This window comes from Bubalus kerabau, chromosome 17 (genome assembly GCF_029407905.1).
Source record: "Bubalus kerabau isolate K-KA32 ecotype Philippines breed swamp buffalo chromosome 17, PCC_UOA_SB_1v2, whole genome shotgun sequence".
NCBI classification, from domain to species: Eukaryota; Metazoa; Chordata; class Mammalia; order Artiodactyla; family Bovidae; genus Bubalus; species Bubalus kerabau.
The window spans coordinates 54,615,450-54,636,513 of record NC_073640.1 but is presented as its reverse complement, the minus strand read 5'-3'; the positions used below and the strand labels follow the sequence as shown (position 1 = coordinate 54,636,513).

Genomic DNA, 21,064 nt, shown 5'->3' with positions numbered 1-21,064 from the left:
GAGACACACAGAGACTCAGAGCAGGGGAGGCGACACGCAGGTGGAGACGGACGCAGGGCCCCCAGCCTCGCCAGGGAGGTGATGGCCGACGTCAGGCAGATCTGAGAAATGTGGTGCCCGCGCCCTGCGGAGGGACAGACTGACAAAGCCGGGAGAAGCTGGGCGGGGTCCGGGTGGGGCCGATGCCCGCAGGTCCAGGGCGGAGCGGGGAAAGGAGGGCGGGGCCGGCGGCGAGAAGGGGAAGGAAGCGGAGGTGCCGGGCGGGCGCGGGGCGCGGGCAGGAAGCAAGGAGGGGCGGCGGGGCTGGGGCCTCCGGAAAAACGCCCCAACTTCCTGCCCCGCCAGAGCCAGGAAGCGGGAGCCGGGACACCGGGCCCGGGATCGCCGAGCCCGACCTCGGGCGCCCCGCCGGTCACCACCCCGCGCGGACACCAGGTACACCGTCCCTGGCCCCGCCCGGCCTCCCTCCCCTCGGCTGCTAGGGGAAGTGGGGAGGAGGAGGGAGGGGGCTGGGCGCTGCTGGCCGTGGAGGGGCCTCCTACCGGCCCGGCTGAGCCAGCAGCCGCCCATCCCTGGGCCTCAGTTTTTCCATCTGTCAAAGGGGACAAAGAGAGGAGAAGTAATACTTGCTGAGGGCCCGGGAGGTGAGATGAGGGCTGCAAGCCCGGGGTCAAAGCTTCCCAACCGTCCGGCGGAGGACGGATGATCACTCCCATTGCACGGGTGGGGAAACTGAGACCCAGGGAGTAAAACCAACTCGTCCCAGGGCACGCACATCGTGAGACTGAGTGGAGTTGGGATTTGAACTCGCAGGTGCTTTCAGCCAAGCGCCGTCCTCCAAGCCTGCATACTTTAGAGCCACTCAAAAGGAAAAGTGGCAATAGGCCATAGGCTGTCTTGAAGCTGAAAGTTGCAGAACGCGTTTGAAAGCATTTTTTGGAAAGGTCTTTTTCTGGGTTGGGTCAGGAATTATACCCTGGGAAATAGGTTGTAGGGGACAAAAACTGGAGATCGTTCCCCATTGTACAGATGGGAAGACTGAGGCCCGGAGAGAGGTATTTACTTTTTCTGCATGTTAGATGTAAAGGATTTTGTTTTGCAGCCCCAGCAGAAAGTGTGCGGGGGTGTCTGGGGCTGGGGCACTGCAGGGAGAATTAATGTATAGGCGTTGGGAATTCAAACGGTCCCACGTTAGGGCGGCGAGATAGGACGGGGACCCCAGTCTGGGGGGGGGTCGGCTAGGGGTCGGGGCGACTCCGTGATCTCGGATTGAACGAACACTGATCTGGGGGCTGGAACTATCCCGGCCTCCAGCGGGGGGGCGGGGGGCAGGGGGCGGGGTCCAGGAGACTGACGGGGGCAGTCGATATACGGAAACGCCAGCCCTCCTAGACAGGCCAGAGCGGCCCTATCTGGCCTGCGTGGCTCAGCGGAGAGCTAGAGCGGCTGGCAAAGAGGAGTAGAGTTTTCTGGGCTGGAGCCCGGCAGGAGCGGGCTAGAACGGCTGGCGGGAGGAGTGGAGCTGGACGCAAAGGCCTACTCCGGGCTGGCTAGAGCGACTCCGAGTCGGGGGTGGGGGAGCCCGAGCCGGCGCGCGGAGGCTTCGTTTCTGGCTGCTGCGGTGCTTCGCCTCCGACCTGGAGCAGGTGAGGGACGCGGCCCCCGGCGGGCGTCAGACTCTGACTCCGCACGTCCTCCCCAGCAACCCTGACCATGCACGCTGCCAAATCCCGTGTAGGATTTAGGGCCCGTGTACACCCGCCACGTCCTACATATGATTTGGGGCTTGTGTAGACCTGCCACGTTCCATGTAGATCACTAGGTCCTACAGACCCTCTAAGGGGTCCTGATGACCCCGCGTGGATGTGCAGCTCCTTACAGAAGGGGGGTTTCGATACATCAATAGCATCTGCTAGAATCCGGGGCCCTATGGACCGTGGGTCTCGGGGACCAACAAACTCCCCTATAGAATTCTGTACCCCTTTTAAATCTCCAGAGGTCCCACACACTGGCTTCTTTCCCTTATGGACTTAACGATCCTGTGTGACTTATGATCCTGTGGGCCAAGGATCCTTGTAGACCACCATGTGTCAAACAGAATCCGGGGCCTTAGGCATTCCAAGGACTAACCTTGACTACTCTGTGTTTTAGTTTCTTTAAGGCTCCCAGAGGTTCTTGGAGACCAGGGTCATCCACTCAATATCTTAGAGTCCCTGAACTGTGAGTCACTCAGTCGTGTTCGACTCTTTTCGACCCCTTGGACTGTACAGCCCGCCAGACTTCTCTGTCCATGGAATTCTCCAGGCAAGAATACTGGAGTGGGTAGCTATTCCCTTCTCCAGGGGATCTTCCTGACCCAGGGATTGAACCCGGTCTCCCGCATTGCCGGCAGATTCTTTGTGGTCTAAGCCACCAGGAAAGCCTGTTGTAGACTCCGAGCCCTGCATAATACCCAGGTGCCCATGTAGTCCTTGTGCATGCCCACTTTGTTCTCAGACCCCCATCGTTAAGGACCTTGTCACCCTGCCCTCATCTCTACAGCCCCATGCACACAGCACCCTCCTGCTGGACTGCAGGCCTTGTCATTTGCCTTTAGATCCATCTGACCGCTTCCACCTATCACTCTCTAACTTTGCAGGACTCCTTCATGACCCATCTTTTAAGGAGCCACCCTCCTCCCCAATCCTCTCTGAGCCCAGGCCTCTGTGGAGTAGCTGAGTCCAGTCTAAACTTCTGCCCAGGCCACAGTGTCCATGTACCCGGACACCGTAGGGAGAACTGCTGTGTCTCAGCTTTGATTGAGATTTCAGTTTCCTAAGGTAGGCATGCGGATTCCCCATGCTCTCAAAGCAGCACATTCTGGGAGTTAAATGCATAAACTCTGGAGCCAGCCTGCCTGGGTCAGAATCCTGGCACTGCCTCTTATAAGCTGTGCCTCAGTTTCCTCCTCTGTAAAATGGGAATAATAGCAGTACTAAGACAACTGCTCAGGGTCACTGAAAGGATTGAGTTTATACCTGTCAAGCACTAATACTGTACTTGATGGCACTTAGTGCACATTACGCGTTAGCTATTATTTCCTATCGTGGTGATGAGGAATGAAGGAGGTAATATATATCAAGTGCATGTTCCGAGGCCTGCCTGGCACCTAAGCATTTGCTCAGATAAACCTTTGTCCTTGCCTTGGCCCTTTTGGAATCACCCCTGCCTCTGTCGAACTTTCTCCACCCACCCCTGAGTGGGATGAGCGTGGACCCTCCGTGTCCATGGTCATGCCTTCCAGCCCAGAAGCTGCAGCTGGTGGCCTGGTGACGGTCTTCTGTCTCGGATGGGAGTAATAATAGCATGGCGCTGCTTGTGGTTATGAGGCTTCAGTGAGTTACTCTGTGAGAAGCACTTAGAGCAGCGCCTAGCACACTGTAAGTGCAGTGTAAGTTCAGCTCTCATAATAAATAATTACTACTATTCTTCTGCCTTGGTTTGCAACTTTATTTATGTGAACATTTAACAATGCTCAGATCTGAAGTCACCCAAGCTTGGATGTTGGACAAACACACTTTATGGAAAAGAATCAAAATGAGGCCAGCTTGGGTGAACCCATAGGATGGCACTTGGGACACTCCAGAAGGCATTATTGTTTAATGATCAGAGTCAAAAGGCCGGCTGCCATTTATTGAGTGCTAGGGAGGAGGCCAGTGGAAGAGGAGAAGGATGGGACTCAGGCGACCAGGCGATGAGGGTTATAAATAGCTTTGGGCTGTGGGGAGAACCCCCCCCCCCCACCGTGGTACACCCCACCCGTTTCCACAGCTCCTTCCTGCCTGACACACGGGCTCAAGTGGCATTAGTCAGACTAATTAAGAACACCGACGATGTCGGTGGGAAGACACAGGGAGAAGTGGAGATTCTAAGGGAGACAAGATGGGAGAGACAGCGAGAGATGGGAGAGAGAGGCGAGACAGCGAGCAACACGGACAGGTGCGGGGACAGTGGCTGCAGGAACCAGACGTAGGGAGACAGGCTGAGAAGAGCGAGGAGGGGAGACGGGGAGCAAGAGAAGATAGGGTGGGGCCTCGGCGGATGTGGGGGGAGGGGAGGCAGAGCCGGTGGGAAAAAATGAGCCAGGTCTGAAGGAAGGGAGAGCAAAAATGAAGAATCAGGGAGGAAAGAGGCAAAAGACAGGAGGCAGACTCAAGGGAGAGACAGCCAGGGGGCAGCAGCTGGGGAGAGGCAAGCTGGCAGACAGACAGACGGGACAGGTGGGTGTGGGGTGAGGGAGACAGAGGCACCTGGGGGGATGAGCTATCTGACAGCCGTCCCATACTTTCTGGGATGGGAGCCGGAAAGATGCCAGGGCCCCGAGGGAGAGAAGTGGCTTCTAGGCCTCTTGGTCCCTGAAGGAGGACGGTTCGCAGTTTTGTTTTCTTCTGTGGAGAGAGCTGGGGGTTGGAGGATTTGCTATTGTGATTTCCTGTCACAGGAAGTGGGGCTAGTGGGTTCAGAGGCAACATCCTGCCCCAGGCCTGTCGCAGGTCAGAGGCAAGCCCCCACACCCCAGTTATCTCCCTCCCAGCTCCCCTCTAACTTTTCCAACTCTGTTGGCCTGCAAGCCCTGCCCCCCTAGGACCCAACTCCCCAACCCCTCCTCCCTTACTTAGATCCAAGAGCCCCCAGGCCCTTCCTTCATCAGGGGACCCCAAATCGCAGGCTCTTGGGCCACAGCTCTCTCATGGACCCAGGCTCCTGGCCTCCAGCTCCCCCCAACACGCGGCTCCCTGTCCTCGGGCTCCCCGCCCTGGCTGGCCTCTGAAGGGCTCTTTGTCGCCACACAGAGGCCCCATTGAGCTGTGGAGGCCGGGATGGGGGGAGAGGAGGCTGTTTACTCACCTTCGCACCTGGGCCAGGAATCTGTGAGTAACCGCCCTGCTCTCCCCGCCTCCCACCCCTCTAACCGCGGCCCCTCCTCTTCCCCCAGCCCGGCTGTGCCCATGGAGGCAGAAGACGTCGCCCGAGGGGCGGTGAGTGGAGAGGGGCGAGGGGTGAGGGAGTTGGGTGGGGGGCGCTGTGTGGCGGGGAGCAATGTGGGCTGAAGCCATCCCTCCCCTTCCACAGGCCCCAGGGCCCCCCCGACCCGGCCTGGCGCCCGTCAGCATCATCGGGGCAGAGGACGAGGATTTTGAGATTGAGTTGAAGACGGTGAGAGGGAGGCGGGCTGGAAAAGCCTCTGTCTCAGGCTCCCCGGGGCCCCAGCCCTCAAGCCCCATGCTCAGCGTCCGCACTGGCTTACACCCTGTTCTCCATCCTCTAATGCTGTCATTCGGCCTTCTGTCTCTGCCCATCTCTCTCTCTTTTTTAAAGATGTATTTAGTTTATTTTTTGGTTGTGCTGGGTCTTCATTGCTGAGCTCGGGCTTTCTCTAGTTGTGGCGGGCGGGGGCGGGGGCTGGGGGCTTCTCTTTGTTGCGGTGCGTGGGCTTCTCAATGCGTGGGCTTCTCAACTGCGGTGGCTTCTCTCCTGTTGCAGAGCACAGGCTCTAGGCGCATGAGGGCTTTGGTAGTTGCTGCACGTGGGCTCAGTAGTTGAGGCGCCCGGGCTTAATTGCTCTGCAGCATGTGGGGTCCTCCCAGACCAGGGATCGAACTGGCATCCCTTGCACTGCAAGGCAGATTCTTAACCACTGGACCACCAGGGAAGCCCCTATATCTCTTTCATCTTCCTAATACCTCCTTCCTCATCCCCTCACCCCATCCTCAGTGCCTCCTTTTGATATTACAGCACAAGCTGTCAGCCGTTTTACTCTGATCGCAGTTTTTATCGCTGCCCACTCCCCGTAATGACAGCTCAGATCCTCGTTCCATCTCTCCTGATTTCTCTCCTCACCACCCACCGTTAGAACATGAAGTCTCATCCATCCTCCCCACCCCCTGACTGGCCACGATCCCAGCAGTGGCATCATCAGCACCCCCACCCCCCAGCTTGGATCCTTTGGGGAAATTGCCAGGGAAGAGGGGCGCGGATCAAGCCCCAAGCCCCTCCTCCGCCCCCCTCTGTCTCACTCCCATCCCTGCCCCTCAGAACCCCGAGGAACAAAACAACCAGTTCCAGAACCTGGATCAGGTGAAGCGGCGCCCGGCCCACCTCATGGCCCTCCTGCAGCACGTGGCCATGCAGTTTGAGCCGGGACCCCTGGTGAGGGCGGGGCCGGGGAGGCACGGGGGCGGGGCCGGGGAGGCACGGGGCGGGGCTGGGACCTGCCGCGGTGTTCAGTGCTTTAGGCCCGTGAGGATGTCAGGAGGGTCTGGGAAAGAGACCCAGAGCACATAGCTTGAGAGCCAGGAAGCCAGCCATGGGGCCCAGACAAGGTTGCAGCTGCCAGTGTAAATTTCTGAGCAAAGCAGGGTGCAGTTTCACAGAGCAACGCAGAATCCAGCAACCTAGAGAAAAACCATGCCCCGGCTGCTCTCCCATGCCCATGGCAGCATCACCCGTCAGTGACAGCGCCCTTAGCCCCAGAATCTTAAGTGCTCTGCAGGTGCCTCCAGTCAGTGCTTCAGGGCTGGTGGTTGGGAGAAAGCCAGTAGCGTTTTCGGGCCTAGGCAGCACAGCAGGCCCTGGTCCAGAAACAAGGCGACTGCTACAAGCAGCCCACGAGGCACAGAGGACATAATGGATGCTACAGAAAACTTGTATCAGGCAGAAAATACCGGGGAGGTGTGGATGCAGAGCCATACTATCTGGGAGATGCCTGCAGAGTCTAGAGAACCCAGCAGGTGGCTTAGGGAGGAAGAAGGCCCAGTGCTGGCTGGAGAAGGCTCTGTGGATTGGGGTCCTGTCCCATGAGGACCCCACACAGCCCAGCATAAGCTGGGAGTTGGGCTTAGACCAGAGCACTGCTCTGTACTGGACGTGGGTCGTAGTGTTGGTTGCTCAGTCGTGTCTGACTCTGCGACCCCATAGACTGTAGCCCACTAGGCTCCTCTATCTGTGGAATTCTCTAGGCAAGAATACTGGCATGGATAGCCATTCCCTTCTCCAGGGGATCTTCCCAACCCAGGGATCAAACACAGGTCTCTCACAAAACAGGCAGATTGTTCACCATCTGGAACCACCAGGGAAGCCCCCTCCAGAAAACAAGGAGACTGATGGAAGTAGCAGAAAGGGATGCCTGGGGGTGGCAGAGAGAAGGCTGTATTGACTGACACCAAAGTTTCAGAAACAGGAAATCAGGAAATTGCCAGAAAAGTGCTCCCCCCACCCAGCCTCCCCTAATGCCTGAGGCACCGGCCCTCTGGGCAGAGGAGTCCCCCTGCTGAGCCTGAGTGTTTCTGGAACTTGAACTCCTGGAACTTAGCCCAGGGATTGTGCTGGTTGCTGTGTCCCTTTCCAGATGTGGAAACTGAGGCCTCGCCAGGGCCAGGGGTGTGACTAACGTGACCCAGATGGCCTTTGGCCTTATGAGATTTGTCCTCATGTTGTTCTCCCACCTCATTGACTGGTGGAGCGGCCGGGAGATGGTTGTGGTCACCTGGGCTGCTTCCTGTTAGCCTCAGATGGAGTTTTTATTTTTTGGAGGGGTGCGGAGGGGGCAGGCATAGATTACTGGGGCGAGTTCTTAGCCGACTGAGACCATGTGCCTTACCTGGTGAGAGTCTGCCAGGAGCCGGGACAGGATGGAGGCCCCACAGCTTTGCCAGTGTCACCCAGCAGAGGGCTCCTCCACAGGCAACCTCAGGGGATGCTTGACGAATGAATGAGCGAGCGAGCGTCACTCGTCCTTCTGTTTATGTGATTAGCCCCGCTGTGCGCTAGGCCCGGAGACACCGATGAATCAGAACCTCCTGGCTGCCACACACACACACACACACACACCCTTGAGTAACAGTATTGCTTTGCAATGGAGAGTTGCAGAGACAGACTGCCAGAAATCCAATCCCAACTTTGTCACTTACTAACTGTTTTCTCATTTGCAACATGGGATAATGATGGTCCTCCCCATGGTTGAACAGATTAATAGGTAGAGGGTTTGGACAGTGTTGGGATGCACTGAGCCCTCTTAGTATAGCTGGGGGCGGTGTAACAGCAGCTCTTGTTACCAGCAGCAGCAGAGAGAAGACAGACCAAAGAACCATTTCACAGGAGAGAAAATTAAGGGAATGGTGCAGTGGCCCCAGGCAGCTGAGAGGGAGTCAGGTGTGGGGATGGGGGACATCAGGGAGCACTTCCCAGAGGGTTGGCATCCCGAGGCTTTCCAAGAGGCAGTGCAGTTTGGGTGGGGCAGGAAGAGGATGGATCACGCTCTGTGTCCCCCAGCTCTGCTGCCTGCATGCGGACATGCTGGGCTCCCTGGGCCCCAAGGAGTTCAAGAAGGCCTTCATCGACTTCTACCACAGCTTCCTGGATAAGCATTCGGTGAGAGACACCTTCGAGGGGGCCCCATCCCCAACCCCTGGGCAGCCACCCTACTCCTCCCAACCTCCACCCTGCTGAGGGCAGCGTGAAGGGAGGCCTGGCCTGCCCGGTGGGAGACCTCGTGCCAGCCTGGCTCTCCATCTACTGCTCCTTCTGTCAGAGCATCATTCCCACCTGCTGCCTGGGCTACCATCCCTTCATCCCATCACGGCTGCCCCTTCACCGCTGCGTCCTCCCCTTCACTCCATTCTCTCTCCTGAGCAGATTCTACGAGTGATGGTCCCTCCTGCCGTGGCCTTTGAACTTGGTAAGAAGACGAAAGGGGACTTTGGGGTGAGGGAGAGGTCTCTAGCAGGGACCAGGAACCCCCCCCCCCCCCGGGGTGGGAGGCCACGCTCTCACCACAGTCCCTGGACAGCAGAGATGCCTTCCTGTCTCATGGCCACCCCAGCCCAAGGAAGCATGGCTGCCAGAGTCCAAGGGTGGGCAGGGATAGGGGTAGACTCACGGCCCAGGGAACTGGCCCCCAGCCCGGGCCCTGTTGCCCCCGCAGACCGCACGCGGCCTGACCTCTTTCCTGAGGACCTCCAGCGGCAGTTCGTGCAGGAGGTGGCGCAGAGCCAGCAGGTAGCCGTGGTCCGGCAGCTGGAGGACTTCCGCTCCAAGAAGCTCATGGGCATGACACCCTGGGAGCAGGAGCTGGTCCAGCTGGGGGCCTGGGTGGCGCGGGACCGTGCCAGCTACGAGGCCCGGGAGCGGCACCTGGCTGAGCGGCAACTGACCCACCTGGAGGAGATGCAGTGAGTGGGGCAGGTCTCTCCTTAGCCCAGGGGGCACCCTCTGCTATCCCATCCTCGTCCCATCCGCTTTTGGACTCCCTCTGTAGCTTCAGGGGTCATTTCCATGCATTTGGTTTCCTCTTCTGACTTCTGGGGCCCTTGTGTGCACACTTCAGTCATGTCCAATTCTTTGCAACCCCATGGACTGTAGTCCGTCAGGCTTCTCTTGTCCATGGGATTCTCCAGGCAAAAATACTGGAGTGGGTTGCCATGCCCTCCTCCAGGGGCTCTTCCTAACCCAGGGATCAAACCTGTGTCTCTTAACGTCTATCTGCATTGCCAGGCAGGTTCTTTACCACTGGTGCCACCTGGGAAGCCTTCGCATTTTCACCCATCTGGTTTTGCATCTTCCCTTCCCAGCTTGGGGGTCCCTCCCAGTTCCCAGGTCCCGTCCGTGGTCTTGCATTCAGGCCTGTGCTTTGGGTCCTGCCCTTGCAACTCCCACCACCCCGAGTGAGGGTCTCTCCTGCAGCAGTTGTCTGTCCCAGATGCTTCGGCAGAGTGCCCCTCCCCCATCCCCGCTTTGAAGGGGACAGTGACCTGTTGTGCTGGGTAGTCAGGGGCCCCAGGCTTAGCACATTGGTCACAGACTTCTTTCTTCTTCTTACAGGCACACCATCTCTAACGATGAGGAGAAGAGGTGATGGAAGCAAAGAGGGCGGTGGGGAGTTTGGTGTCACAGGCCCGAGGGATGGGGGGGTCTACCTGGGGGCCTGGGCGTTGAGCTGCACGCCTGGCTCTGTTCCCTAGAACCTCCTCTCTCTCCCTTTGCTCAGATGCCCAGCAGGAAGTGTTGTGGGGCAGGGGTGGGAAGCCAGCGGAGGGGAAGCTGTAGGGGCGGCGGGGTCCCTGCATCCGTGCGCCCTCACCATCCCCTCCCCCTCACCGTCCCCTCCCCACAGCGCCGCCGTGGTCAACGCCATCAGCCTGTACATGCGGCACCTTGGGGTGCGGACCAAGAGTGGGGACAAGAAGTCCGGGAGGAACTTCTTTCGGAAAAAGGTGCTTCCCTGAGCGCCCAAACCTGGCCTTCTCCTCCCCAGAGAGGGCCTTCCCCACCACCCGACCCCGGGAAGCCTCTGCGCCCCTGAGGTTTGAGCCCTCTGTCAACATTGGTCCAGAAATGCCCAGCTCCCCCTCCCCCGACTCCTTTCCCAGATGATAGGGAACCGGCGGTCAGATGAACCGACCAAGACCAAGAAAGGCCTGAGCAGCTTCCTGGATGCCGCCCGCTGGAACCGGGGAGAGCCCCAGGGTGAGGTGCCCGGCCTTGGCCCTGCCCTGACTTCCCTGTGTTGCCCCCACCTCACGATCCCATCTCTCGTTTCACCCCCAGATTTTCGACACCCGAAGGTCGAAGTTGATGGTAATGGTCCTGAACCTAGAGCATCATCCATCCTGGGGACCTAAGAGGGGAGGTGGGGGGACCCACAAGGTCTGAGGGGAGGAGAGGCAAGGGGCTGGGACTCCTGAGTCCGAGGGTGGAGGAGGGGTCTCCTGGGCGACAGGTAGGACCGAGCAGAGCAGCCTCTTAGATCCCCCGGCCCTTGTGGATTTGAGTCGCTTGACTCTCATACTCCATTTTCTCCCTTGATACGTCTCTAGCTGAGAAGCCGGGCCTTACAGAACGTAAGGGAGGTCAGGGGGCGCCTTCCCGGGACCGGAATCTCGGAGGCCCTGGGCAGGACACCCCCGGAGTTTCTCTGCACCCTCTGTCTGGGGACAGCCCTGACCGGGAGCCAGGTGAGTTTCCTAGACCCCACAGCAAAACAGCCCCTTGGTCCTCCGCCCTCCCTGCTCCTTGTCACCAGTGTTACTGATAACCACTTCCTTCCCCTGGTTTACCCTTACCACGGCTTTCCTCCTAAGCTCTGACCTCTGTCCTGGTGATGGATTTCCCCACCTCCTTGGACTACATTTCCCACCAACCCCCATGGTTTCATTTCCCAGAACCCTCTCTAAGTCCATGGCCGACCAGCCCCCTTAGATGGTGAACGTGCTGCTCCTTGGAAATGTCTCCCACTCCTTGTGTGACCTCCCCCGCAGACAGCCACTTGACCAGGGCCTGGGTTCAAATCCTGGTTCTGCAGTTTACTTGTGTCAGAAGCCTTTCCTCTCTCTGAACCTCAGCCTCCTCCCCTCTAAATGGGATACATTCTCTTCCCACAAGTCCCAGTGGAGTGTTGGGAGAATGAATGAATATGGAGGCATCCAGTCTCCTCTCCAAGTGGGAGACTAGCACCCCAGTTTTGCAACATCTTCACCCACTGGGCCCTGGCCGCCCATGTTTTCAGAGCTCTTTCCATCTGTCTGTGTATGTGCTTAGTTGCTCAGTCGTGTCCGACTCTTTGCGACCCCATGGACTATACGGTCCAGGGAATTCTCCAGGCCAGAATACTGGAGTGGATAGCCTTTCCCTTCTCCAGGGGGTCTTCCCAGCCCAGGGATCGATTCCAGGTCTCCCGCATTGCGGGCAGATTCTTTACCAGCTTCCATCTGTCTGTCCCCCACTAAAATACAGAGCAGCCACGTGGTGCCGGCCAGGCAGCGGATGGCTCAAGGAATGGAGGCCCCCAGGGTATAGGGGGGTGTGGGTCTCACCACCACAGGGGCCTTCCAGACAGCCTTGCTTCCCCCCTCAACATTGTCCCCACAGGTGTTGATGCCCTCCTGGAGGTGGGGGACCCGCCCCCACAGGGCCCAGCCAGCCTGGACGCCCCAGCGCCGCTGGAGAGCACAGAGGAGGCTGCTGACACAGAAAGGTGCCCGGGGCTGGGCGTGGGCTGGGTGGGGGGGTGCGTTTTGGGGGTCGTGCTGCCACTTGCGCCCGCCCGTCCCCAGCCGAGCCGACTCCACTCTGCCCTGCTCTTGCCTCTTCGCCTCCTCTCCCTTCTTCCTCCTGTCTTTCCTCATCTCTCCCTCCATTCCTTCTTCCTCCCTTTCTCCTTCCCTTCTTCTCCTTCCTTTTTCACTGACTTTTTTTTCTCCTCTCCCCTTGCTCCCTCTTTCTCTCCTTTCCTCCTCCTTCCTTGTCTTCCACTTTACCCCCTCTCAGCTCTTCCTGGCCCCTCTCCCTCTGCCCCTACCACCACCCCATCTTCCATCCATCCCCCCTACCCATTCCTAAGCCTCCAGCCCAGCCTCCTTGCTCCTGCCTCCCAGCGCCCCCTCCCTCCCTCCCCCCAGCCCTCTGTGCTCCATGCCTGGGGGCCCTGTCCCCCTCACAGTTGGGGGGCAGGCTCTGCCCCCTGCCAGTCCTCGTGCCGCTGCTTTGGGGACCCTGTGGTGGGTGGGGGAGGTGAGTCGGGTTCCCTCTGGGTCCACCTCTGACCCTGTCCCCCTCTCTCCCCAGAAAGTGGAAGAGGTGGGTGCCTGGGCCCTGGGTAGGGGGAGGGCTAGCCCCTCCCCCATTTCTCCCAGCCCCTCCCCTCCCCCCAGGGGCCACCCCTTCCCCTACACCCCTGTGAGGGGTGGGTGGGGACACCACCCTCCCAGCCGAAGAGCTAAGTATTGAAACCCCCCTCCCCGCCTCGCCTCCTGGCTCTGCCCCCATCCCCCTGCCTCAGGGAAGGGAGGGGGCAGTCCTTCGCTCCCTACTGGGTTCCCTGTCCCTGACCCTCCCCGGCCAGTTTCAGTATCCCTTCTGACCACCCCCCCACCCCCCACTGCCCCTGCACCCCAAAGTTACACTGGTCCTTCTGACTCTCTCCTCTCTTCTGTTGCATGTTTGATCCCTGTCCTGGTCTCTCCCTGTCTCTCCCTGTGCTGGTCTCCCCCCGTCTCTCCCTGTGCTGGTCTCCCCGTCTCTCCCTGTGCTGGTCTCCCCCCATCTCTCCCTGTCCTGGTCTCCCCCCATATCTCCCTGTCCTGGTCTCCCCCGTCTCTCCCTGTCCTGGTCTCCCCCGTCTCTCCCTGTGCTGGTCTCCCCACGTCTCTCCCTGTCCTGGTCTCCCCCCGTCTCTCCCTGTCCTGATCTCTCCCTGTCTCTCCCCGTGCTGGTCTCTCCCTGTGCTGGTCTCTCCCTGTTTCTCCCTGTCCTGGTCTCTCCCTGTCTCTGTCCGGGCCTGACTCTGTCTTTGGCCTCGGGGTCCAGGCTGTCAGGGCGTCTGGGGCGCTCAGAGAGCCTGCGGGTGAGTGACCGCCGCCGGCCTTCCCGGGGTAGCCTCGGGGCTAAGGGCCGGGGTGGGGGCCGCTCCCGGAGCGACGTGGACATGGACCCCAGCTCCGCCACGGCCGTGCTTGGCCCTACCCGACGAGCCACGTACGTCACTGCCCCCCCTTCCATCCACCAAGGCAGCCTGGAGAGTCAGGGAGGCTGGGGTGGGGGATATCAGATGCTGAGGTCACTGTGGGCCTCCAGTGGTCACAGGAGAGGGGTGAGCGGCTGCTTTCCAGAGATCTGGGGGCCAGTCCGCAGCTTGGGCCACCCTAGGGGATGGGCGTGGAAGGAGTCAAAGGCTCTTTCCTGGGATGCCCTGAGCCAGGGACCTGATGAGGCCTCTGTCCCACAGCCCGGAGCCTGGAGATGAGGGAGAGCCGGGCCGCTCAGGACTGGAGTTGGAACCGGAGGAGCCGCCTGGCTGGCGAGAGCTTGTCCCCCAGGACATTCTGCACAGCCTGCCCAAGAGCCAGGTGAAGCGGCAGGAGGTCATCAGCGGTGAGTGCCACCCTCTTCAGCCCACTGCGGCCGAGGACACAGCCCACCTCTGGCAAAGACAGATGTAGGGGGATGGCCATCTAGGTGTTGCTTACACCAGAGCTTGAAGGCTGCCCAGTTCCCTCAGAGGGCTGTTTGTTAGCTAAATTGGAACATCCCAGGGAACAAATGGGAAAGCAGCTGCTGGAAGTGACATTTCCAAGGAATGATTTTCTGTTTTGACCATGCTGCACGGCATGTGGGATCTTAGTTCCCTGACCAGGGATTGAACCCACACTCTCTCCCTGCAGTGGAAGCACAAAATCCTAACCACTGGGCCACCAGGGAAATCCTCTCTAAATAATTTTTTGTAGTGCAGGACAGTGTTGACGTGAACAGCCAGAAACGGTCTATAAAAGTTGCATTTCAGGCATAAGCCTTTGCCTCCTTGTTTGTGAAATGTGGGCAGTGATAACTCCTCCCTTAAAAGCCCCACAGAGATGGAGATGAGATGATTCGTGTATTCAGCACAGTGATGGGTCCAGGGTCAGAGCATTTAGCTGTGAGTGCTGTTACGACTATGATCTTAAGCACTCGGGAGAAAAAGATTCCCACCCAGAAGCTTGGGAAGAGAATATATTATTAGCAATGCTTGCTTCTGAGCTGAGAGATACCATTTTTGTCTTAATTCTTCCTTGTGATTTCAAATTGTCACTGTGTTGAGGGAGGTTTGCCAGATGTAGAGTGTTTCGGGAAGCTCATTTGGAAGTTAACTTACAGATTATTTAATGGTTGAGAAGGATTCTCATTCAGAAGTTTTAGGGCAGTGGCTAGATGCCCTTTGGGTCACAGATCCTTCTGAGAGTAATAATCAAAACATTCCCAGTGCCATCTGATAGAACCTTCTGGAATGATGGTAACATGCAATAAATATCTGTACTTTCCAACATGGTAACCACCAGCCACATAACAGCTGTTGAGCATCTAAAGCCCAACTGAGAGCTGAATTGTGCAGTATATTTCATTTTAATTAAGCAAAATTTAGAGTTATTGGCATGGCTAGTGGCTACCATGTTGGACAGCATGGCAGTTTCTTTCACCAGAAATACATGCATACTTAACATTCAAAATCATGCATTTAGTCTCTGGGGATTTTGGGGATCACTGGAACTCGGGCATGCACCCCCTGGAGGCCCCTGGATCCCAGGCCATCAACCTGTCAGAGTCATTGTGCCAGAAACAGCCTGAGAAACTTGCTGGATGGTTAGACTTGAAACGCAGCTGCACGCAGTAAGGCAACCAACTTGTCCCCAATTTGCCTGGGACTGTCCTGGTTTGGGGACTTCCCAGGTGGCTCAGTTGGTAAATAATCTGCCTGCCTGCAGGAGATGCCGGAGACATGGGTTCGATTCTTGGGTTGCGAAAATCCCCTGGAGGAGGAAATGGCAACCTACTCCAATATTCTTGCCTGGGAAATCCCATGGGTGGAGGAGCCTTGTGGGCTACAGTCCATGGGGTCACAGAGAGTCAGACATGACTGAGCGTGCATGCCCACACGACCTAGTTAGCGCTGAAAATTTCATGTCCTGGGAAACCCATGGTATGGGGCAAACTGGGACTACTGGTCCCCTTGGCTGGCTGCAACCGCCATATGAGAAAGGCAGTGGGGTGGAGGAATTCTCAGAGGCTATTTCAGGGGCGAATGGCTCCACCCAGAGTCATCCTTGTACCATCCCCTCCCCAGCCTGCCTCTGAGAGGGCCCCCCTAAACCCCCAAAGTCTGCATGCTCGCCAACCCCAACTGTTCCTTCTGTCCACTGTCCCCGCAGAGCTCCTGGTGACGGAGGCTGCCCATGTGCGCATGCTCCGCGTGCTCCACGACGTCTTCTACCAGCCCATGGCGGACGCGGGCTACTACTCCCAGGAGGAGCTCCAGAACATCTTCCCCAGCCTGGACGAGCTCATCGAGGTGCATTGTGAGTGCGGGGCTGTGGCCCTCCCATCGTCCCACCTGCCAGCTCTCTGTTCCGTTGCCTTGCTGTTGACCCCGGGCAGCCTCTGGTCTAGCACTGGGGAGGGCCACACCCCAGATCCCCAAAGCTCACCTCCTAGGGACACATCATCAACAGGCATGGGGCGGGGAGTCGGGGGCGGGGGGCGGTCACCGGCCCCAAGGATCCGACACACCCACCTGCAGTCCAACCCCCCACCCCCCAGCACCAGACCAGCTCTGCATCCAATCTCGAGGACCCTGACAGAGCACCGCCTTTCCTCTCTGCTCCCTACAGCCCTATTCCTTGATTCCCTGATGAAACGGAGGCAGGACAGTGGCTACCTCATCAAGGAGATCGGAGATGTGCTGCTGGCCCGGGTGAGAGAGCCCAGCCCAGTCACCGCCTACTTGCCCCTCCCCTCCCTTCCACTGCCCCGCCCCTCCACTCCATCGCCCCGCCCCGCCCCGCCCCGCCCCCTCCTCCTGGCTGGGGACCTGGAACCCAGGCCCAGGGTCTCAACCTTACCCGCATCCAAGCCCCAGGGGTCTGGGCCTCTAGCCATGTCCTCCATCCCACCTGAGACACCCTCCTTGACCTGCCTCTCGCTGTAGTTTGATGGTGCCGAGGGCTCGTGGTTCCAGAAAATCTCCTCCCGCTTCTGTAGCCGCCAGTCGTTCGCCTTAGAGCAGCTCAAAGCCAAACAGCGCAAGGATCCCCGGTTCTGTACCTTCGTGCAGGTTAGGTGGGGTGGGAGGTGGTCTGGGCCCCAGGGTTCCCGGGGAGGGGGGCCGGCGTCCTGGTGTCTCAGCGCTGCTGTTCCTGCAGGATGCCGAGAGCCGGCCCCGGTGCCGCCGGCTGCAGCTGAAGGACATGATCCCCACGGAGATGCAGCGTCTGACCAAGTACCCACTGCTTCTGCAGAGCATCGAGCAGAACACAGGTAGAGAGAGCGGCCCCGCTCTGTCCTGCCGGACCCTGGCTTTCCGGCCTCCAGCCTTGGCCTCGGGACCTGGAGCTTCCAGGGTTGGGGTTCACCCCTGGCCCGGTCTCCCCCTTTGCCCACAGAAGAGCCGGTGGAACGGGAGAAAGTGGAGCGGGCAGCTGAGTGCTGCCGGGAAATTCTGCAACACGTCAACCTTGCTGTGCGGGACATGGAGGACCTGCTGGTGAGCCAGACAGGGCCCTGGGCCAGGGCGGTGGGGTGTGCGTGTGCAGGGATCCGTGGAAGCCAGTGACCCTCCCTTCCCTGCCCCTAGCGGCTCAAAGATTATCAGAGGCGTCTGGATTTGACCCACCTGCGGCAGAGCAACGACCCCATGCTGAGCGAGTTCAAGGTGCCCTCCCCCCTCCCCTCCCCTCCTCTCTGCCCACGCTCAGCATTCCCTGATAGCTCACCCAGGAAGCAAGAGGGGCCCCTCACCTCTGACCCCACCCCCCTTATCTCCCAGCGGGGAATGAGCTGACCTGACCAACCCCCCGTGGTCATCCCCACCTTCCCCCACCCCACCATCGCCTTCACCGGCCATCACCCCTTCCTTCCTGCCTCCAGAACCTAGACATCACCAGGAAGAGGTTGATCTACGAGGGCCCACTGACGTGGCGGGTGACGAAGGACAAGGCTGTGGGTGAGCGCCAGGGCAGCCAGCGAGCAGGGCGGGGATGGGGGGGGGCACCTCAGGGCCAGGGTGTCAGGTGGGGGTGCTGAGCCCTGCCCCCCAACCCGCAGAGGTCCACGTGCTGCTGCTGGATGACCTGCTGCTGCTGCTTCAGCGCCAGGATGAGCGGTTCTTGCTTAAGTCGCACAGCCGGACGCTGACGCCCACGCCCGATGGCAAAACCATGCTGCGGCCAGTGCTGCGGCTCACCTCCGCCATGACCCGCGAGGTGGCCACCGGTGAGGCCCCGGGCACGGCCGTCCCCAGGATGGCAGAGGAACCCTCCGAAGAGCTGGGCGCGCATGCTCTGCGCCCAGGGGCGGTGGGGGCGGGGGAGGGATGGGGGTGGGTGGCTGGCAGCCCTGAGGCTGAGGCTGGGAGGGGGGACCCTGGACAGGACACGGCTGGGGTGCCAGGCTGGCTTGTGGATTTTATTAAGTTAAATAGGAAACTGCCCCCAGGTGTTTGCACAGAAGAGCTGCCAGTTCTAAGCAGTATTTTGAAAAAATGCCCTGGCTGCCTCTTGGGGGCTATAGGGAGCAGGAATTGAAACCTGTGGGGCCATGATGGTGGGAGTGGTGCTGGAAGTCTTGTAGGTAGAGCAGACAGGGGACTTATTTCCTGATTAGATGAGGGAGGGCTCTGGAAGGGGGACAGAGTGGGTGAGTTGAGTCCTGGGAGCCATAAGGTCATGGGGGACTTCCCCAGGGGCATGTTGGGGTGATCCTGGCTTTGAGCCTCACTTTTCTCTCCCCCTGTAGATCACAAAGCCTTCTATGTCATTTTTACCTGGGACCAGGAGGCCCAGATATACGAGCTGGTGGCGCAGACGGTGTCTGAGCGGAGGATGTGAGCAGGGTCTGGGTTCCTGGAGCGGGTAGAGGAGGATGAGGAGGAGGCCCGGGCCCCAGGGCCTCTGGGGACAGGGAGGGGAGGAATGTCCTGGCCCAGGGTTTGGGGGCTCTGACAGCCCAGGGGGCTGGCCTGTCTCCTCAGCTGGTGTACCCTCATCACCGAGACCGCTGGATGCCTGAAGGTCCCCGCCCGCACCTCCCGACCCAAACACCGGCCTGGCCCCAGCAGGTGAGGGGGCCAGGAGAGGGAACTAGAGGTCAAGGGGCAGCCTCCCCGTGTGTCCCCAGAACCCGAGCTCCAGCCCAGTCTCCATGGGCGTGCATGTGCACGTGTGTGTCTGTGTGCATGCACGTGAAGGTGTGTGCACGTGTGCACCCACCCCACCACGGCCCATCTGTCTCCAATCCAGGCCTCTCTGTCTTCCACTGGCCAAGCCTCTCTGTCTCCCTGTCTCCCAAATTCGACCTCTGTCTCTATCTCCGGACCTCCCTGCCTTCCCCACCTCCAGTTCCCTGTCTCCCTGCCCCTGCTGCCCACCAGGGCCAGGGCAGTGGGGTCACCCGGCACTTGCTCCCCCCAGCACCCGTGAACCCCTGCTTAGCAGCTCCGAAAACGGCAATGGCAGCCGAGAGATGCCCCCGGCAGATGGTGAGCCTTGATAGAGCGGCAATGAATGGGGGTGGGGGGCTCCACAGGAAGCCTGGCAGGGTCTGAGCCCCCTCTCCGCTCCCCAACCCAGGCCGGATGGAGAGACTCTTCAACTCCCTCCTGCCCTTCTGCAGACAAGGCCTCGAGGGCCAGCTCGCTGCCAATGCCCTTCAGAAAGGTAGCTCAGCCCCACCCGCGCAGGGTGGCCACCGCCTTCCCCGACACTGCTTTCCCACCTGCCTGTGCTCAGGCGCCGGAAGCAAGCCCACCCAGTCCACCACGTGCACAGCCCCATGCTGCACCACCGTCCTTGGTGGCCCCAAGTTCCTTTGCCTCCTGCAGCCCCTGTCCCTTCCTGACCTTCAGTTCAGCCTCTCCCCGGGTGCCCTCCCCCTCGGCCCCAGCTTCACACCCCTGCACCCCTCCTCACATCCCCCAGCCCCTTCCTCAGGTCTGACTCCTTCCCACCATAGGCCCACACCCATCCCCAGCTACATCTCCCAGCCCTCGCCCCCCTACCTCTGACTCTGTCCCCTCACCCCTGTGCAGTGCTGACCCTGAAACAGCTCCTGTTGCCTTCGGAGGAAGACAGCGGGGCAGGGCCTCCCCTCGAAGGGGATGGGGTCCCAGGGGGCAGCCCCTTGAGCCCAACACAGCCCCAAGAAATTCGGGAGGAGCTGCTCAGCCTGGAGGAGACCATTAAACAGCTAGAGGTGGTGTGGCCTGGGGGTGGGAGTGGGGAGGAAGGGGCTAAGTGGAGGAGCCCTTCTCACTGATGATCCCCCAAAACCAGGAGGTGGAGGAGGAATTTTGCCGCCTGAGACTCCTCCTGTCTCAGCTTGGGGAGAACACCGTCCCCCAGTCTGGCTGTACCTGAGGCCCCCTGCCCCAGGCAGGTGAGTGAGGGACCAGGGGAGCTGGGCACAGGCCAAAGAGGAAGCGCCCGAGTGGCCCCGTCGGATGCTAACAGCTGCACAGCCCCGTCCATTTCTCTCCCTCCATCTTTGACTTTCTGCATCTCCCCACTCCACCTCCTGTCTCCATCTCTGTTTCTGTGGCTCTTCTGTGCTGCTTCCCCACCCTCCCTTCCACCCTATCCATCTCTCTCCATCTCTCCCCCCATCTCCCTTCTGCTCCTGCCTCTCCCCTGCCCCAGGCCTTTCGCAAGAAGGAGCGGGCCACCCACCACTGCACGACCGGTGACTACCCAGCGTCTCCAACCCCAGGGGCCTGAGGAGAGGGAGCCAGGCTGCCCCAGGCCACGCCCTGGGGGAGTTGGGGGCGCCCAGATGGGAACACTGCCCCCGCGCCACCTCCCACTGGCTTCGGTCTTCTCTCCCTCCTGCTTGGGGGACTCAGGGCTTCATTCCAGGGGGGCACCACCTGGCCCCCATTCCTGGGCCATCTCAGTATTGCCTGGGTGGGGGGGTGGCCAGGCCCTCCATCTCCCACCCCCCAAGTGCCTTTGCTCTGTTTTTATATCCTGAATTGGAGGTTTATTTTTTAATATATATTATCTAAGGAGAGGTCTGAGTGTGTGAGGGCGGGGAAGGACCCCAGAATGGCGTCTGGAAACCGATCCCCCCTAAGACTGTCTGGCATTGCTTCCTCCATCTGTCCCACCGCGTCGCCTCTGCATTCATCAGATTCCGTGTCTTAATGTTGACTCCCTAGGGCCACCCCCCCAACACACACACCCCTCGCAGCCCCCACTCCCAAGCCCCCTTGGTCACCCACGACGATGCTGGGCATCCAGCATCTCACACTTCTTTCTGTTCGTTTATTTTTGTAGTAAATCTCTGGGGGTGGCTGATGGGGGTTGGGGGGAAAGGGGGCCCTCCTGGGTGGGGGCTGGGGGCGGGGTTATTGCTCTGAGCTCCCTGTCCCCAGGGGGCCTGTGGGCAGGGGTGGGGGGCGGGCGTCAGCACTGGGGCCGGCACGGGGGAGACAAGGCCGCACAAACACTCAGGTCACAGCACAGGGGCAGGTGGGCAGGGGGGAGGCTGGGCGCCATATTGCACTTCAGGA

The 21,064-nt window shown here is 59.7% G+C and overlaps 1 protein-coding gene across 5 annotated transcripts; it reads left to right on the top strand.

Moving 5' to 3' along the window:
• Positions 1-301: 301 nt before the first annotated feature.
• ARHGEF1 (Rho guanine nucleotide exchange factor 1) lies at positions 302-20,433 on the top strand. 5 transcript variants are annotated; one of them, XM_055552626.1, is made up of 31 exons: positions 357-435; positions 2,152-2,304; positions 4,976-5,018; positions 5,113-5,196; positions 6,076-6,189; positions 8,311-8,409; positions 8,674-8,716; positions 8,963-9,209; positions 9,859-9,888; positions 10,151-10,250; positions 10,407-10,503; positions 10,585-10,614; positions 10,854-10,991; positions 11,905-12,010; positions 13,342-13,509; positions 13,760-13,905; positions 15,714-15,860; positions 16,173-16,255; positions 16,490-16,615; positions 16,704-16,818; positions 16,944-17,044; positions 17,135-17,212; positions 17,428-17,503; positions 17,605-17,772; positions 18,295-18,382; positions 18,530-18,616; positions 18,969-19,036; positions 19,128-19,214; positions 19,586-19,749; positions 19,830-19,932; positions 20,193-20,433. In XM_055552626.1, the coding sequence occupies exons 2-30, from the start codon at positions 2,291-2,293 to the stop codon at positions 19,911-19,913; spliced, it is 2,931 nt and encodes a 976-aa protein (XP_055408601.1). In that variant the 5' UTR covers positions 357-435; positions 2,152-2,290; the 3' UTR covers positions 19,914-19,932; positions 20,193-20,433. The 5 variants fall into 5 exon arrangements, with proteins under 5 accessions (XP_055408602.1, XP_055408601.1, XP_055408603.1 ...); XM_055552627.1 differs by lacking the exon at positions 2,152-2,304 and having other exon boundaries at positions 302-435; XM_055552628.1 differs by lacking the exons at positions 357-435; positions 2,152-2,304 and adding an exon at positions 1,419-1,646.
• Positions 20,434-21,064: the final 631 nt, after the last annotated feature.